We start from the raw sequence: 13224 nt of genomic DNA, 5'->3' as shown, positions 1-13224 counted from the left end.
TCTTTGGGCTGCCACACTCCTCCACATCACGTCCGGTCAGGTTATGTATGTTCTTGACCAAAGGGGATTGCGACAATTACCGATTAATTTAATGGTACCTACGTTAATATTTTCACTGCACGAGGAAAGCTTGTGCTTCAACTCAACGTTCATTTCACTTGTTTAAAAGTATGGAACTTGTTGCCAGAAGCACGTTCGCTATTCATTTGCAGTTCTCATCGCCTGCTAGGATAGTTCTTCTCCTACGGAAGGCAACTTTATAGTAATACTTTCACTACGACTGGCTGTGTTTTAATTAAACTCTGCAATATTTATGCTTCTCGGAGCGGACAACAATTGCAACAATGATGATGGAAGCTTTCATTTAACCCGTGTATGAGAGTGTGCTTTGCAAGCCATTCGCGTTGGTTGCTATGGCAGTGGTCGTCGTGGCTTCCGCTCTAGAGTCAGGATTTGCAAACTCATAAGCAGATACGCGATGGGGGAAATTGAATTCTCTCCAATCAGCGGGAAACCTTTCAATGTTCCGAAGGTCCGGGTCGGGAAGTTGAGTTCCAGTTTTATTGCTTGGCTATAATTTTCAAAGGCCACTTTCGCCCGATGCAGCACAATAACAATAACAGTAAAATACTGCACAGCAATTATATCGAGCAGCTGCAGAGCAGCTCTTCCATCCGTCTATTAAACGGGAGTGGAATTGAAAATTCAATTTAAATCTACATTGATTTGCTCTCATCGCTTTTTGTTCGCTCTGTAGTTTCTTCGAACCTATCCCAACAATTGTCCGGATCGATACGGATGGGTGATACTAAGTATCGATATAAGTATCGCCCATCCCTCGGATGCTTCGTTATCCCCCTTATTGATCGGAGGTTTTATGCGCCATCGCTCTAATAGTACTGTTCTCACCCCCTATTTATTTTTCGAACGAAATTTGCATAAAATTCAACGGCGAAAAATTAGACCCTGACAGCTGGGCTGATTGGCAAAATATCTAAAATTACGACGTCTTTGCGGGCAGGGAAAAAGCTCAGCGTACTCACCTGTGACGAGATTAGCGTGATGAAACTGACAGACGGCGTCCGCCTCGAACCAGGAGATTTTATCCCGGAAGTAGCGATAGAAGACGCCGAAGCCATCCTGTGGTAACGTCCAGGTGTTACTGATGTTTACCTGTGGAAAGAGAGAGGGGGAGAATATGGATCAGTGTTGAAAAGTTGGTCGGAGACTTTCGAGTGCAAGCGATGATGGCTGATTATCGGCACAGCAGGCGCTGACACCTAAGGGTGGAGCTACCGAGCAGCGATCTTGATTGCAGATTAGCTTCGCTGCCGGGCAGGCAGCTTTTGACGTTCGACAGAGCTGCCAACCGCAGCTGGTGCTAAGGCTTCTAACTAGGAAAGGCGATTGAAAATCAATTTTATCTACCACCCGCGTTTATTAAATTCATTTCCGTCGTGTTGTTGAAAAATTGCGTCACCCTTCTCGGATAGTAATCTTAGAAAGTTGAGAAATGACCTCTGAGAGGTTATGTTCTTGGTAAACAATCGGACCGGCATCTCATGACACTATCATGTTCATGCAATTCCGCTTGAGAAAACATGACACCACAAAGGAGTGAAGGAAGGAAGTTGGATTGTATTTCATGGCATTTATGAGAGAATCGCATTAGAAAAGCACATACCTGACCTGTAAAGGTAAAGGTACGGACATATTCAAGCGAGCAGGAATTCTAATGAAGGCGATTTGAAAGTCTCTGTGGTCTGTGTAGTTACGAGGCTGCGATAAATGCCGTGCTGGGCTGGCGTTTCACCTCCGATTCAGAATTGGCCCGTATCCAAGTGCGACAGATCGAAGCAACCATTGTTGGTGGGTTATCTGATATAATGTCTTTAGTAGGCTTACTGGGATGACGTGATAGTTATACTGGGGGTAGCAACAAAAGTGCTCAACTGCTTATCTTTTATCGCTTTTTGACTGTCGCTCTATAAAACCTAATGATTATGTTTATGTTTGGTTACAGTTTTGAAGTTATATTTTATCCTTTATAATAATTCTTGTTTTAAATTTGAGAATTACTGTTTCGAAAACTCAGCAAATGGAAATTTTAATTTGATGTTGATGTTTCTTTTTAATTTGGATTGTTCAAACTCTCTTTCGAGTTGAAAATTAAAATTTCGAGGAAACGAACAAAAAATTTTCATTTCAACTAAAGGTAAGCCTCGCACAAAAACTTCACGAATCGCTTACAGTAAAATCCATCTTGATTGGAATACTGAATGGTCGAAGCGCGAAGGCAGCTACCCTTCGGATTGTTCGGATCGATTCCTCTAACTAAGCGAACAGCTTAACAGCTTATCTGCTGGCTTACGACACCATTAGAAAAGAGACTTGCCAAAAAGCGAGTCCCAATTTCATGTGCCCTTGCCCCCCGGTTCTTGAAATGGGCCTCCGCATTCCCTTTCTCACAGTACGCGCTGAAGTCTAAACCCATCGAAATTGTCGATCGCTTTTCAAAGCACGTTGGAAGATGAATGACAGCAAAAACCGCACAGCACACACTGGAAGAAAAACAGACAGTAATGTTGTAATAATGAGTGGTTGAGAACCACTGTAAAAAAACTAGGAGGTAGGGGGAGAAGATGTTTCATCCGTGTTAAAACCAATGGTTCTCCTTTTTTCCACTTTTCACAGGCTCAAGTGTTAGCTCAGAACCGAGACCAGAGGCGGAAAGTTTGGTGTCGGTGAATATTTTATATTTGTAATGTCAGCCGGTTCTTTGTTGCTCTTTTTCCTTCCCATAACAAGCAGAGAAAAACGTCCCGGCATCAAAGTTTGATGTTTGGGAAGAAGAATCGTCCGTTTTTTGGATGTTTTTTTCTCCGGGTAAACATGGAAGGTTCCGAAAAGTCAAACGGAAAAGTTTTTGATTGAAGCTGGTCGAATTTCATGATAAATGGGTGGCGGTGATCAGAGTGGGCTGGGATGTACAGGTGAGATTGAGACGCAGAAAAAAAGTTTGACGGTGAGTGATTTCGCTGTGGGTTCAGGCTCTATTCAGGTTTTTTTTTTAGTGGAAAAGTTTGCTTACTATCAGGCTATCAAATGGCTTTTGATGTGCAGGTGTGAGTGTTTCAAAAACAACTTTTCCTGAAACAAAACCCGAAAAATCCACTATCCACACATGGAATTATCAGGGAATACTTGAAGAGCGTTCATTCGTTTCAGCGCCTCTCGAGGGCCATTCAGCGCCTCTTGTATTTGCATATTTGCCACCGAGCTTCAGACATCGCATCCCAAAAAGCGGCTGCTACGAACTACTGCCAGCTACGCAGTAGGCTTCGGAATACTACGTGGTGGCAGCCGTAGAGATTGTTCATTCACATGAACCCATGCGTGTGGGCTGCGGAATGTGTAGACTTAAATTTCCAATTACACGCTAGATGGAGCTCTTCACACATTTGCGCTTTGCTGCGTTCAAATGGCATCACCGGCATCCACTGATTCAACTATTAAACGTGCCGGTGAAATTAAAGTTCCGGTGATATTGGCACCCAAAATGGTTTCCCCGTTTTTATCAGCAACCTTAGATAAGTTCAATCGCTGCCAAAGCAACCGATAAAATGCCGCAAAAGTGCATTCGCTCTAAATTCAATGCAATCGCTGCTTTTTCCGTCTAGGTTATATACAATACCCGGCCCGGAAACACCACCTGTGCTCTCCGGAAACCGCCGCAACCATCGTAGACTATGCAACAAAATAGCATCATAACACAGATACACACACAAACACACAGAGAGAGAGAGAGAGATCAATTTTCAATGAAAACCTGTTCCGGCTGCATCGGATGCTAGTAGTAGCAGCAAAAAAAAAACGCAATCATTTTAATGGACAGTAAATATTTTCGATATGTGCTCTTTCCATTCCATTTTATGGTCCTTGTCACAATAAGCCCCGTTCATGAAAAAAAAAAGCTGGTGATGGTGATGATAGTGTAAGGGGGCAAACCGCAGCAGGCTGCGTCCGCTGCACAGTGGGGCAGATTGGTCTGTTGGAGCGACAAAACCTCATAACTCCTTAACAGTTGTTTCCACAGTGTTCATATCTTCGGCAATGTTGTTCACCTTGAAAACATATTCTTGAAAAATGTATTCAAGCAGCTTTAATTTTTGTTCTACAGATGGCGCTGACATCTATCTTTTGAATAAAAGGTTCTAGCCATTTTGTTTCTTCGGGAAAGTTGTTTATATCATCAATTGACATAAAGTTGTCGAACATATTACAACTGTAGGACTGACCGTTAACAAGATAAAATTATTTTCATTATTCATAAACCCAAAATTTCAGTAATGAATTATAACTGAGGCTTAAGTACATATGTTTCAATTTCAGATATATTCGAACTTTGTAGTCATCATGAAATGAATTATTGAAGGTTTGTAGTTGCCTTTGTATAGTTTTTGTCAACCTATGATGTGTGGGAAAGAATATAAAATATAGTTTTAATGTTATTGTTTGTGATAAAATGTTTCAAATAAGAACATTGTTCAATTAAAGGTTAGTTGATCATGTTCCCTTTCTTAGAGCTCCTCTTGGGTAATTTTATACCATTTAACATGAATACTAAACGCTTACTTTTGTTTAAAACACTGTTCACCCAATAGCAAACTGTTTCCTAGTACTAATAATTATTTCCGAGAGGTCTTAATACTACTGGACGTCAGTTTCGAAAGACCCCCGAGCAAAATCATGGTCGTGTTGCATACACCAGCATTCAGCAAAGCCTATTGTAGGGAAAACATCGATACGGACACTGCTGATTGACGATTTTTTATATGAATTGACATGGAAACAATCGTTGCGAAAACTCGAATTACTCGGTAAGTCGCAACTAGTAGCAGCTGATTTTTCGTTTAGTACTAGCCAATACCTTGTATTTTAGTTCAATAATAGTGTCATAGCAGAACAACGTAGAACTTTATGTTTTCCATATTGCCGAAAATGAGGAAAAATTACAAAAAAAACTTGTTTTACACATTATGCCTCCTACGAACCTATTTTCAACAAAACTGTCTTAATATCACATTACCTATTAGTTTATACTCTATTTTATGAGGGTCATTTGAGTTAGCTAACTATTTCCTAAGTATTTGCATGCCCTACTGGCAGTGGTCAAAATTATCAAATGAGTTTCCCAACATTGGAACTATGCTTATTCGTCGTGTAGGTGATACATATTACCATGACAATCGGTTTCACTATCTGATATGCGTTGTAAACAAAAGTGTTCATCGTAACTTGACGTCTCAAAATGAATATAATACCCAACAAGAGCTTAACAGAAGATATTCGGATTTGTTCATCTATCAATTCAAAAATAGCAACCGTGAAAATGAAACTCAAAGGCAAAAAAATCAATTTCGATTTGAGGTACTGATATTTTTTGAAGTGCAGTTACATTTTTTATATTTCGAAAATAATCTGAAATGGATAGCAATACCAACTGGAAGCTCTTCTCGTGATAACGATATTATCAAAACTAGAAAGCTTTGTGCAGGTATGGTTATCGTCCACATGTTTTCAACGTTGTAAATAGTGCTTCAACATTAGAAACCTTCTTTTAGGGAAGCGTATGCTACAGGAAGTTGCTTTACCGCTGATTGCACGTGGGCGAGATCAAATTGATGTTGGGAGCGAATGCAAACATTCCTAAGTCGTTTTGGACGTCGGGAATATCATCCGGCATATCCGTACTAGTCATTCTTTTGAAGTTTATGAGCATGGTTTATTCAAAGATGATGAAATTACACAGAAGAAACCAAGAATCATCACCAATAGGCAGGTCGCTTCAGCTGATCAATTGTTCATGAATTCAAATAATATGTTTGTGATTATGATTGAACTTATTTATGAGAAATATCATTTCTTAGAATAACGTATTAAACATTATAATTTAAATAAATTTAATGAATTATATACTATGATGGCTGCTGTAATTACGTATGAACTGGTCTAGGTCAGTCGGTTGCTTGTCGAATCCCAGAAATTTAATATTGAATATTGCATCTGAGCTCAACGTAATACAAATGTTCAGTACAAGTTACTGACACTGATATTCGTTCTCATTTCCGTGATGATGATGATGAATTTCAACTTTAACAACATATAAACGAATGTGAACTTTGACTGGGGAATGAATACCAACAAACGTGTTCATCGAAAATCAACATTTCGATCTGCCTAGCGACCGTTGTCTAGCTACAGTTTATGTTTGTGCACAGAAAAGATATTTGACGCTAAGGTTGGCTTAATATCAGTCTGTTTGAGTTTCTAGGCGGTGATTTTTCTCAGCACTGCCTACTGGAAAATATCTGAGAAAATTTTTTCTTCCATTTTACAAGCCTTGTAAATCCTCACTTTTACAATATTATAGCACATTTTCTAAATTATTTTTCAAAGTGAATTATCATGATTTCCAGTCGATAACATGTCTACTGCAAGTAGAAAATAAAATGAGGCCTGAAAACTTAATTTCATTTTTTTTTAGTTTTGTCGCAACTTTTCTTGGTTCTGCCCCGCAGTGCGCTGCCAGACAGGCGAATATAAGAGGGATCATCAAAACTACATTGTACGGCCATCCCCCGGCATGCTGCTAAATGTTTATATTGACCCTTAAGCACACAGCCATCGATATATTTTTTCCTTCTCCCACATGGTTGCGAAATTTCATAACACAACAGTTACCTACCGACGTGCGACAACATAACGACACATACCTACACAGACTCCGACCCTAGCAGGCCTTGTGTCGGAGGCTGGGAAATGTTATGCTGTTGTTTTGCCTTCGCCTGCTGCATCCGACACCAACGATGACGACGACGATAGACAACGAAATTTAGTCTATTTTCTACTGTCCGCGAGGGGTGGAAGTTGAAGGAAGTGCGCAGAAGTACACCGTAAAAAAGGGTTGCAGGATTTGGTGCCACTCGACGGAAGCATTTCCGTCCGTTAAATCGCCAAATTCAGGTAATCGAGTAGGGCTGAGTGTCATTAGAGTTGGCTTTGTTTGATCTTGCAAATAGATCGAGTGTTTGCAGTAATGTAGCGAACCTATACATTAGAGAAATGACAAGACACTCACCGTTAAGGCAACTGTCAACACCAAAACGGGCGAGTTGTATCATTTTGCATTGCCGTTATCCGTTTTGATGTTGACAGTTGCCTTAACGGTGAGTGTCTTGTCATTTCTCTAATGTATAGGTTCGCTACAGTAATGGGATAAGACTTCTTTTTTCGTAATCAAAGCAACGAAAATACTTTTGCAGGTAGTTACTTTCTTCAATATTCCAGCTTGAGATAAGATTACAGTGTTGCTTAGAAAAGGTCAATCAGCCAATGAACGTCATGAGCTGGTAGCGACAAACGAGACAACAGAAGCTGATTGACGTTGTTACGAGAGGTCATGTGTTTGGAGCTCCAAGGTGTTAGATGTATACGATTGCGTGGGAGGAACGAGGATTGTCACATTTTCTTAATTTAATCTGGCTGATGAATAAACTTCAATCAACACAAAACGATAACGTGATATCTACTGAGCGTCCTGACCCAGATCCAGATCCTGAGCGAAAAATACGTTTCACGGACCATGTGGCTGACTAAAGTTAGGCTCACCATGCACGAAGGATGGCAAATAAATCAAGAAATACTCACGGAATTTGATTTGGAAACGATGGTTACCTAGTAGGGAAACTGTGGATATAATAAGTTTTCTACCTACTTGACCAATCTATTATTTGAATTGTTTGAACGATTTCAATCGAACTAATCCAGACGGATCGAAATGCCCTATGAGGAACACGACTGTAATGAACAAAATACTTTTGCTGGTAAAGCCGTTTGCCGATCTAGTAGCCTTGTGCGGAGCAATACATTCGTGCATAACACGCGCATCGTGATTGTCGAAATGTTCGCAGTGTAATACATACAGGGTGACAAAAAAGTCCGGTCACACTTTTTTGGGGTCGCCTGTAGCCTGCACGTTGCATCTCTCTGGTGCCATCTATATGTCAAATGAAAGGGTTAACTTTGCTGCCCAAAGTGGCAGAGTTTCGTTTCTGTGCAGTTTGTTTACATTGAGTAGTGAGCCATGGCAGAGTTAAGAGCAGCTGTTATCGCTGAATATGTGAAAGGGTACAAACCAGGACACATATTCAAACACCTAAAACCACTCGGAATCAACCAGAAATTCGTTATTTGAATTGTGCTTTTCCCCAGATGAACCAGTTACGGTACGTGAGGAAAACCGATCGGTGGAACAGACGGAAGGAATGAAGAACTGGTGAAACGTGATTGGCTGACGAGGTTCCTGAAGAGACATCAGAAAATTACGTGTTGATCGCTTGTTTGACCTTCTCCAACAGATTTAAAGCAGTGGTCAGTTTCCCCGAGTCGAAGATTCAACGCGGATGAGACTGGTTTTAGTACTGTGAGTATCTCGTTGATCATCCAACACGAATTGGAGGTAGTGTTAGAGATATTTCCGTTTTCATAGGTCCCAACAAAGAAGTTCTGGCAGAAAAAGACAGCACGACAAGTATATGAATATTCGTACAACTGGGATGCCTATAGAGCATCCCCCACTAAATACAACGCTAAGCTACCCAATGCCCGAGGCAAAAAGCGATATCCAAAGATCAATCGAATGGTCTTGGGCAATTGAAAAAGGAAGATCACTACCAAAAAAACACTAGATGTTCTTTTGAACATTCACTTTGCTGGTTCGACAGAGGCCTCGAATCCAGACCCATGACGTCACGTGACTCCGCAGTGCTCACTTGTCGACTGTTCACGGAGACTTCTATCAACTGGGCACTCCAGGACCGTACGGCATTCTCCCGATCTTTCTGCAAAATTCGGACGAAGTCATCATGTCCAAACTCATCAGCTTTTTTTGAGACAATTTTACTCTGGTACATATCCCGATCAGGTGGCAGAACGTTAAGGTGGTGTTTATACCAAAACCGGACAAAAAAGACAAAACATTGCTCAAAGGTTCCAGACCTATAAGTCTGACTCCAACTCTTCTCAATCAAATAATTTGTAAAAAATCGAATGATTTTAGCTTGATGAATATTTTTAGTAATTTTAAGAATTTTCAATTAATTATAAGTTGCTCAACACTTTTAGTATAGGTTAAGGGTTTGCGCAAATAAAAAAAAGGATCTTCTTCGGTACACTACTAGGTACATCTCCTTCAATGTTGCTTGTCATCTATAATGACAGCTAGTGACGGCTCATCAGTTAGACGAGATTGCTGACTTCTGCTTATCATCAGGGCTGCCGCAACAGGGGAGCTCGTCGTCACAATACCGAAGCCGTTTTGCGATCGAGAGGTCACTGAAATATAAAGAGACAGTGGTCTGTCTGCATTTTTCTTGATGTTGAGGAAGCTTTCGATAACACGTCCTTTGGATCAATCTACAATTGACAGAGCTGTCTGTCATCACGGGTCAGCGTATAGCGATCACGGAGGGGACGCAATATGAGTGTTTTTTTTTTTTTGTTTTGTTTCAGGTGGAGGGGAAATTTGCATCCAAACCCCTGAGGTGACCAACCTCAGGGAGTGTGGGGTTGGATTGAATCAGTGACCGGACCCACTAAAACACCTCCAGTCTCCAGCCCATAATACTCCCCGGGACCACCGCTAGGTATTGCTTCGGGGAGCGGCTTTTGTGCTCTGTGCACCCTCTTGGTTCTATAGATCTCTTTGCTAACTTAGCTAACTAACCTGGAGACTGGCCGTTAGCTAACACTGGCGTGTCGGTGGTCAACCTGTCGCCTGTTTTGCAATTCTAAAACTATTTGAGAGGCGGCTGTACAAACCGCCCTCCAAATGTTTGGGTCTTTACACATCCTCCGAACTAGGTTGTCCGGAGTGGTGTCAGGCCCGCTCACTACCATCATGTCGCTCCGCGCATGCACAAAACGAGGGCACACGAAGAAGACATGCTCAGCAGTTTCTTCCGCATCCGCGCACTCGGGACACATGGGGGACCCCGCATGCCCGAATCTGTGTAGATACTGCCTGAAGCAACCATGACCTGACAGAATCTGTGTCAAGTGGAAGTTAACTTCTCCATGGCGCCTCCCGACCCATCCGGATACGTCCGGAATAAGTCGATGTGTCCATCTACCCTTTGCGGAATTGGACCATTCCTGCTGCCATCTGATCATCGAGAATGACCTTCTGGTGCCTCGTATACCCCTTGTGTCACGTTGATCGAAGCATTCTACGTCCTCCTTAATGGCTATGCTGATAGGCATCATGCCGGACAGGACGCAGATTGCGTCGTATGACACTGTACGGTACGCGCTCAAAAGTTGGGAGAAACACAGTTGGAGCTATCCAAGCAAACCAAGTACCTAGGTGTCATGCTTGACCATAAGCTTAACTGGAACGACCATCTGGGGTACGCAATCTCAAAAGCCAACAATGCTCTTTGGGCTTGCAGCAATAAATTTGGTAAGAAGTGGGGACTCAAGGATGATTCATTGAATTTACTTGGCTATAGTGAGACCCAGAATAACTTATGCCTCATTAGTGTGGTGGCCTAAAACTACACAAACATCAGCTCAGAAAAAGCTGGATAAGCTACAACGTCTGGCATCCAAAGCCTTAGAAGCTCTTTTGTATCTTCTACCTTTGCATCAATATGTGCAACTTGAAGCGGAAAAAGGGGCTCTCAGGCTCAAACGCGTTAAACTTCTTCAGGAAGTGGAGCTAGAAGGACACTAACGAATCCCTAAAGATTTTCAACTAAACAACTTAGTAACAATGCATGAAGACAGGATGGATTCCAAGACTAACTTCAATATTCCCTTCAAAGTGATTGAATCCTCTCGCAGCGAATGGGAAGAAGGAGGTCCTAAAACTCGCCCAGGATCACTCTTGTTTTTCACAGATGGCTCTAAAATGGGTGAATCTACTGGTGCTGGGGTTACTGGACCAGGAATTAATATATCAATTCCAATGGGACGGTGGCCCACGGTCTTCCAAGCTGAAATAAATGCTATCCTAACATGCACAAATATTTTTTTGGCTAGAAAATATAGATATGCAAATATCTGTATTCTCTCTGATAGCCAAGCAGCTCTTAATGCACTTAAAGCCTACACATGCCAGTCGAAGTTAGTTTGGGATTGTATTTTATCCCTACGACAACTGACTGTAACAAACGATGTAAATCTATACTGGGTGCCTGGTCACTGTGGTATAGAAGGAAATAAAAAAGCCGATCTCTTAGCAAGAATTGGTTCTTCAACTGCATTCGTCGGACCGGAGCCATTCTGTGGGGTTTCTACATCCTGCCTGAAATCAGAGCTCAGAGTCTGGGAAGCAATGATGATTGGTGCCAACTGGAGGGCTACTTCCAATGCAAGACAATCTAAACTATTCATTACACCTTGTAATAGAATCACCCGCAACCTCCTCAGTACAAATAAAGCTGATCTGAGTACGTTGACTGGCCTACTGACTGGACACTGTCCGAGTAGGTATCACCTTAAAAAAATAGGTAAACTGACAGAAGACATATGTCGCTTCTGTGATCTTGAAGTTGAAACTTCGGAACATCTACTGTGCCAATGCGGCGCATTATTTCAGCAAAGACAGCGTATTTTTGGAAAAGGTGTCCTTACGCCTAACGAGGTATGGAATGCTGAACTAACAAAGGTAATGAACTTTATCAAAGAGGGCATTTCTTCTTGGGGGGAAATGCAAAGTCCTAGGGCGACCGTCACTGATACCCATAGTGATGGAACGAACTGACAGTGCATATACATTGACGCGGAGTATACCACAATATATCTAACTAATGGTAGCAGTGGTCATAAGCTCCTACAAGGAAAAAAAAATGTAGCATAACTTTGTTGAGACGGGAAAGCTCCCTGAGTGTTGCAATGCACTCCCAAACTAATCCGCAAACACAGTTGGCATATTTTGATGCCAGTCGTTTTGGTACTCGATCATTCCTGCTGCCAACGGACACCGAGGAAGACCTCTGATACCTCGTATGCCCATTGTGTTACATTGGACGAGGCGGTCCGAGCGCACGCTTCTGCTACATTTGGTTTTGGCTAGTTTTGGCCAGGTTGTCGTAGGTAGTGATGGGAAACTTATCGATACTTATCGATAATATAGATAAATGCTGGTCATCGATATTATCGTTAATTTTTTGACGTTAACGATAATTATCGATATTATAAGGGTGAGTGAATGAACCACATTATCATTAATGAACGTAATCGCAGCCCGTCGTAGTAGGTTACCAAGATATCCGCTACAGTTGTTTACGTGCAAAATTGGTATCCTAGGTAACCACTACAGTGCTGTAGATTTACGTCAATTATGTCGGAATAATTCAACATTTTCAGTATGATTTTTTCGTATAAACAGAAACTGTTTGGGCATCTTTTGATCTTCTTCGACGCAGTGAAAACAGATTAAAATACATACAGTTGAAATTTAGAAGCTGTAGAAATTCATCTCATATATTTGTGCTAACTCAAGCTTGTTTAACGCAATTTCAGGTAAACATTTCGAAGATTAAAGTATTCTTAGTGTAGTAAGTGATTTTGTTTAGTGGTTAAAATAAAAAGTGGTTCGCTAGTGATGAAAAAAACTTTGGTTGGCTGCTTAACGAATCCCGTTGTAGTCGTATAGAACAATGCGCGGATTTTGTTTTCTGAGGTAGGTGATTGAATTAAATGAGTTTTCGAGTGCAGATGACCGACTATAATATCAAATTTAGTGCTTTTAAGTGAGCTTTCGAGGATTATACTTTATGAGGAATCTAAAGTGAACTAAGAAGAATCCATTCCATGGATTATCAGATTGGTTTAAGAAGAAAATATGCGTTTTTTCCTATTTTCAATTGTGTTTCCATGTTTTATGAGATGAATAATGGAGAGTTCCCCTACCTATGTTGTAAATCATAGCAATTGCAATTACGAATGTTTTCCACACGCAACCATGTTTACTGTGCAATGAGCAAATAACAAATGCATTCCATTCACTAGTATATAACTGGTAATGACTTTCTCATTATGTTTCATTCAATACCTGTGTATATATTCCATTTTTTCTTCAACATGTAGTTTTACACTCTACTGGGAAAGTTTTCTTGAGCTCAAAATTATGAAGATGTTTTTTATCCTGAGCGGTAT

At 41.1% G+C, this 13224-nt stretch overlaps 1 protein-coding gene across 1 annotated transcript in view; it reads right to left on the bottom strand.

The window, feature by feature from the left end:
- The window catches only part of LOC129719103 (uncharacterized protein DDB_G0290587), a 254928-nt gene that overhangs the window by 81537 nt on the left and 160167 nt on the right, over window positions 1-13224 (bottom strand). The window contains exon 2 of the mRNA XM_055670501.1: window positions 1044-1173. Coding sequence (XP_055526476.1) covers window positions 1044-1173 — 130 coding nt within the window. The remainder of the gene's footprint in view (window positions 1-1043; window positions 1174-13224) is intronic.

Source organism: Wyeomyia smithii, chromosome 1, assembly GCF_029784165.1.
Source record: "Wyeomyia smithii strain HCP4-BCI-WySm-NY-G18 chromosome 1, ASM2978416v1, whole genome shotgun sequence".
Lineage (NCBI taxonomy): Eukaryota > Metazoa > Arthropoda > Insecta > Diptera > Culicidae > Wyeomyia > Wyeomyia smithii.
The sequence above is the reverse complement of the archived record's forward strand: the minus strand, read 5'-3'. Positions and strand labels throughout refer to the sequence as shown.